The 6,687-nt window shown below is 47.3% G+C and overlaps 1 protein-coding gene across 1 annotated transcript in view; it reads left to right on the top strand.

Moving 5' to 3' along the window:
- T265_05892 (hypothetical protein) overlaps window positions 1-6,687 on the top strand; it is a gene marked incomplete at both ends in the record, with an annotated part of 27,758 nt that overhangs the window by 3,631 nt on the left and 17,440 nt on the right. Inside the window, 3 exons of the mRNA XM_009171021.1 lie at window positions 2,034-2,058; window positions 2,431-2,624; window positions 3,787-3,933. Coding sequence (XP_009169285.1) covers window positions 2,034-2,058; window positions 2,431-2,624; window positions 3,787-3,933 — 366 coding nt within the window. The remainder of the gene's footprint in view (window positions 1-2,033; window positions 2,059-2,430; window positions 2,625-3,786; window positions 3,934-6,687) is intronic.

Below are 6,687 nucleotides of genomic sequence, written 5' to 3' on the forward strand. Positions count from 1 at the left end.
TACGATGGCTCGGCCATGTGCTACGCATGCCGAAACACCGTCTACCGAGACGAGTGTTGTTCTCCGTGCCTCCTTCAGGATGGCGCAAGCCGCGAGGTGGACAGCACACGACTTGGCAGAAAGGCGTGAAAGAGATCACGAAGAGTTTGGGTATTGTTGGTGTTGTGTGCCTTCGAGGATGGGGTCCCCGTGACCACGTCTGTGCTTGGCTGGAGACGTTGCAAGAAATGGCGGCTAATCGATGTCAGTGGCGTTCTTGCTGTCAGTTTCTTTCCAAATTGTCTGAAGGAGCGATGGAAGGTGTAGGCACCTCATTATGCTTGACATAGGCCAGCACTAGATCCCCTCCCTCACCCACTCTTTTTCTCTTCGCTTCACTGTAGGGCTTTTAATACAATATACAATACAATATATATAGACGAACCTTGTGGTTGTACGGCAGTGAAGCATCAGTGCCAACACTGATGCTGCTGTCTTTGATGACATATATATATTAGAGCAGTAAGTTGTGGAACTTTTTTGAATGAGAATAGAACGTGTCACCGAAAGTGACTACTGTGGATGGAGTACTCGTCAATTGTCCTAAGTGAAGGAAGAGCTATTATGATACATGAGTGCTTTAGTCAAAGGCTTTAATTTGTAAGGCAACAGAGGTGTACGAGAACCGCAACCAGGGGCTCTGGGGGACGATGAGCGAAGTTCTATTTCGTTCGTGTCTTGAATAGCATTATCTGTCCGGAGTACACTGTTCATCCCTGACCGTATGCTGAGAAGTAAGTGTGTAGAGCGACCCCCGTAGATAGGATCTCCTTTGGAATCACGATTTGGTAACTCCTCTGGACACAACCACTAAGGTGAAAACCCCTATTGTTTCTACTCTTACTCTACCGTAGTGGAAAGACCGTGAGCAGAACTTCCCTCGAGAAAGCTCTTAAGTGCAGATCATTTGGATGTGTCTTGAAGAAATGCAAGGAACAACCATTAATCACTTTTAGAGACATGCACTGTCGAGCTTACAGAGTGAGACTACCAGAATACGAGTGCTTAGTGAAGCAGCGGGAACTGCCTTTGAGGACTAAATCCAGGAATGCAATCTAAAATGTCTCGGTCACATGCTGCCTATACCAATTTACTGTCTACTGAGTAGGGCGTTTCCTGCATGTCTAATTAGAAATGACGAAACCCTAGGATTGGGCACAATGACCGGGTGGAAGTGAATGGAGCACGTCACCAAAATTGTCTGCTCTACGGGATGGGCCTCTCACTGCCTGATTAGACACTGGATGATATAGTGGCTAAACGATGTCGGGATTTCATGCTGGCACTTTCCATCTGAGGGTCCTACCGGAGGTTTTTAGGTGTAGGCACCCCGGTGTTTGTGTTTGGCTAGCGCTAGGCCCCTCTCCTTGCCCCATCTTACTTTCACCTTGCGGATTTATTTGAATGAATTGAACGGCAGTGAAGTGTTCTTTACTCGTCTAAGTCGCAGTGTTCCTTATAATGATACATGCGAATTGTGACATACGAGAGAAGTTGTGCTTGTCAGTTTGCAGCAGGTGATGTTCTTTACATGTTGATTATCAACACAGTCAACCGGACAGCTCAAACAGAACATCAAGCTGACCCTAACACCATATTGAAGGTCGCCAAGTACTTGATGGAAACACAGATTTCGCGAAAAGTTGAACATCTTAGTCTTGATCAATACCCAGTATGGAAGAATCGTATTTCAAACAGAAACATGTAAACTGGAAATTCAGCTGGATTCACTTAAGCCCGCTATCAAAATCACATTCGTGTACACATGTGTTGAAATTAGACTAGTTTGAAGTTCAAACAGAAGTAACGCGTTACTACAGTCTTACTTCAGTTAGTCAGTCAAGTTGGAGATTCCGTGACCAGGTATCTGTTTAACTTACCGCGTTATGCATCGATGCGTACTCGATTTTCTATATCATTAGTCGCCAGAATAGATGGGTGTACCAGAAATGCGAACGTCAGGGCATTTGAGTTTTTCGTTTCTCTTCTTTCAGCTGTTTAAGATATTTTGCCATCTCGGTAAGTCCACCTCGCTCCTTTCGTCGGTTCCTACTGAGTGGTACGACGAGGACCAGTGTCTCTGTTGAGTTGGTCGTTTTTGTTAGGTTGAGCGCTGTCCGGGTGAGTCCACATGACCCTCCTTATGCGTGATTGGGAAGCCTTCACGATGTGACACGTAACCGATTCCATCACCACCAAAACGGGTTGCCTTACTAATGCTTGTCTGCTGTTGTGCACTGGGTCGAACTGGGGGTCACAAGCGATTCTGGGCCAATCGCACTGATCGTGTCTCCTGGCCTAACATGATGTCCGGGTGCGTATATTTGTTTTTGGAGGATGTGAGTGTCCCGCAGAAAAATGATTGCTCACCCCAATCCTTTTTCAATTAAGGGCCAGTTTCCACTACCGGTATATCCTTGTCCATGTTGTTGATGATGACCGAGTTTACCAAAACCAGAATCGGGTCGGAAGTTGCGAGTGCATTAATCGGTTTGTTGTATGGCTGTGAAACCTGGCCTATTCGAGCGGCGGAACTGAGACGTCTTCAGGTGTTCGACAATCGTTGTCTCAGAACCGTAACTCGTGTGGGTTGGTGTCGGCCAATCCGTAACGAGGCAGTTAGAAAGCGCGTTTTCGGTTGTGCGACGGGTACTTCCATTGAAGGATGTGTCCAGCACCAGAAGCTGCGTTGGTTGGGACGTGTTACGTATGCCGAACCATCGTTTTCCGAAGCAAGTGCTGTTTTCCATACCCAACTCAGAGAGGTGGCCAACGCTTGAATTGGCAGAGGATTATGAAGGAGATCACGGGAAGCTTGGGTTCTGTCGGTGCTACTCGCCTTCCAGGATGGGGACCACGCGATCCTCACTGCGCGTGGTTGGAGACACTACAAGATATGACTGCCAACCGATGTGAGTGGCGTTCTTGTTGTCAGTTTCTATCCAGATCGCCTGAGTAAGTGTCTGGAGGTATAGGTACCTTGGAATGATTCTGGTGTGTGTCGTTCAGCCGTAGCACCCTTTCGGTGCTTAGCTGCCATGTCACACGAAGGTTGCACGAGGGATGGGATACTGCCAGGTTGCCGAAGCCTAGACAGGGGAAGTCGAGAGTCCGACCTCTGACTCTCGACTTTCTCTGTCTAGAAATGATTCTGGTAAGCTAGCACCAAGTTCCTTCCCTGTCCACCTTCACTCTCTTCTTTACAATAAGGCTTCCAAGCCTAGACAGGGGAAGTCGAGATGGGGCAGAGGTCGGGTTCGAACCACGGACCTTCCGGTCAGTAAATTCGCGCTCTAACCACTTGGACCATCTCCCCCCACGGGAACCAAAGGGGTGGCCAGTACAACTGTGCGACTACAGTAAGCTTTCAGTGCGGGTTCAACTGAGTGTAACATCAGTTCGAAGTTACGGCCTTCGAGCACGTTAGCTATAGTGGTTGTCCAGTATTAGTTAACAGCTGTTGACCGAAGAGATACAGCGAACAATAGTCGCGGTGAATGAATCTGTGTACAGATCCCGTCTTAGGTTTAGTTTAGATCCCCAACATTCGCCCGTCGCTTGTCCTACTATCAAAGCTTATATTGGAGGTGGGGTCAGTGACCGGAACTTTGGTGATTCGAACCCATCACCGACTTCCCGAGTGCTCTAGTCTAGGCTTGGGCAAGCTGACAGTATCTCACCCCTCATGCTTTCTTCTGATAACTTGACAACATTTTTTCTGCATATACCATACTTATTCCATTCCAGTACAAAGCCACCGACATCGTTGTCAAAGAACCTGGAACGATTGAGTTAGTTTTTACGCCAAAGGACACAGCTAAACCGCCCGAACGACACACTGTGTTCCAATTTCCTGACGGAGGCGTCAGTATGGCGATGTATAATACGGACGAGGTAAGTTCGTGCTGGCCAAATCTTATATTTACTTCTAACTTGTAATGGTACGGCCGAATTGCTATCGATTAGAGCTCAGTTTTGAGTAGACCAGTGTTCCTCTTGTTGCCTCCATGATACGTCAATTTACGCTGTTCTTTATTGAGCTGCTTCCGATTGGCCAATCAGCAGTGATCCCACCATCCGGCTTTTACAAACAGTCAGAACCTGTGGGTGCATCCATTCCGAGCATATCTGATATGCATATCCTGTAGACATAATCACGGAAACGAAAAAAGATTTGCCAAAGACACGGCAATCAAACTTTGGCGTTCGACTTATCAGTTTCAGAAATTCTGGTAGGGAAGCACGATGGTCAGGGAGGACATTCCGTGTTTTGGAATACAACATTTCGAGCCCATTGCACAGGGGTCAATCATTTGGGTGTCTCTTAGGTGTCCGGAGCTCTTGTAGACAGTACATTATCAATATTTGGGTGGATAACTTGTCGATCTCACCATCTTTATACTACTATCAGGTCTTTTATTCGTAAGTTTACAAGAAAAAAACGCTGGGCTAATAGATTCTCTCGAGCCTCCAATTGCCCACTTCAGAGAAGATAATCTTCAAGGATGACTTTTGCGTTTGAAGATGGCTTTTACTAATAAAAATCGAAGCTTCACTGCGTTTCTTTAAGGGAGCATTTGGCCGAGGATTTTGAAGCAGCATCCTCCTAGTTACCTGTTGTCATTCAGTCGGATTCTTGAACTGCACTGGAATCCTGGGTGTTGAAGTTGGAACCCTATGATTACATATCTCAACCGCCAGCAACTCCTGCCTTCATTGTCGACCGCACTGTTTAAAAATGGCAGTGGAATGGTCGGCATTTTTCGGATCTTTTTACCCTTATTTGGGTAAAACTGGCCATCCCAGATAACGGTACCTGTTTTCAGCAAAGTGAATGTGGCAGCCGCAGGTCAATCAACTTCACTTCGGTTGTAACGAAACTTTTGGTATCACCTGTACTTCACCCTATGGTGGCCCGTGGAGCGTTGACTCGAGAGAATCAAACGGGATTTCTACTCGATAGAAGTCGCATTGACCACTTTCAGCGTCAAGTTCTAGGAAACGGGGAGTTCTCCAAAAGCTTCTTACAAGCAATGGTGTCTGACAAGAATGCCCAGTCTCCATTTTCGTATGTTTTCACCAATAGTGGGGTAATGAGGCGAACACCGGAGAATCTCCAAAACTCTGGTGCTCAGATCTGTCCGCACGAGAACCTTATCGATGCAAACGACGGTGTTCTCATTTTTGAATACGAGCAGAAAAGCTGACCAAGGGCATCCAATCCTTCAGCATGTCTTACGCCCGCAAAGTGGAAACCTTTAAACACGCATCTGAGAATGCGAGAAATGGTACTGGAAGTTGTGGAACGCTGTACTTACCTCAAAAGCCGCATTAGCTCTGATATTGGACGGAATAAACGCGCAAATCTCCAAGACCAGAATTGCGTTGACCTTTCTTCGCCATTTCGGAAACAAGAACGTATGTCGCTTGCGCTCAACGGACATATGTATCAGACCACACTATACTGTTGTATGGCTACGAGGATTGGCCGTTTATGGCGGGGGGCCTGAGACATCTTTAGGTGTTCGACCACTGACACTTCAGAACTACAGCTGAAGTCGGAAGGAACCAATCAATTCCGAATGAGGGGGATGATCAAGCGCTGGTTTTGTGCGAAGCAGGCAGTCCTTACTTTGAGGATGGGTCCAGCGTTGCAAACGAAGTTGGTTGGGCCATGTGTTTCGTATACCTAGTTACCGCCTGCCAAGATGAGAGCTGTTTTCCGTACCCAGTTTGGAAAACCTAGAGGTAGACAGAAATCGATACGGGAGAAGCGGATAAAGTATGTTACGAAAAGTTTGGGTGGCGTTGGTGATTTTCTCCCATCCAGGATAAGAGTTACTTGGCCCTCCCTGTGTTTGACTGGAGACACTGAACGATATGGCAGCCATCCAGATTGATTGATGGAGCGTTTGAGTGTAAGCACGTCGGGTACTATGACAGACCAGTCTTAGGTCCTCCTTTCTTCCTCGTTTTTCTCCTTTCGATTATAAGGAATTATTAAAATAAGTTGTCGATCATAAATGTGCAGAATACAGCTTCAAGAAGGATGAGAATGCACGGGTGTTCCTCGACGGACTGATTGGTCTTTCATCTGGTGTGCTCTCTGCATCGACGAAACAAGGTCGTGATCGTGGACATGCGGCCATTAAAAGCACCAGTTGTAGTCCAAGGCGATGCAGTCGAAGTTGTGGGGCGTCTTACATATCCTTGAAGCCGTTTGGCAATTCGAGGCTAGCTTCAGGTTTCTTTTCAATCCAAATTTTATTCTTTTCACAATAGGGCTCTCCAGTAGATTGTGTTTGTACGGAACTGAATCAGCCGACGCACTTCCGACGATGCCCGACCTAAAGCTGCCATAGGGCTCTCAGATTGTGTTTGTACGGAACTGAATCAGCCGACGCACTTCCGACGATGCCCGACCTAAAGCTGCCACCTTGACGTGGTGGGTGGTCTTCAGTGCTGCAATGATCTTGCGGGCTACACTGGCTGGAAATTCGTTCCACAAGGTGCAACCATGCCAGGAAGGCCAAAGGGGAGCAGCCAGACCAAGAGCAGCGAGACCCCGTACTACGAGTAATCGTGGTACGAGGCGGTCTGGGGGTAAAGTCGTACTGTCCTCTGCGACAGGAGTGTGAAGGCAGTAAG

This window comes from Opisthorchis viverrini (assembly GCF_000715545.1).
Source record: "Opisthorchis viverrini unplaced genomic scaffold opera_v5_116, whole genome shotgun sequence".
NCBI lineage: Eukaryota > Metazoa > Platyhelminthes > Trematoda > Opisthorchiida > Opisthorchiidae > Opisthorchis > Opisthorchis viverrini.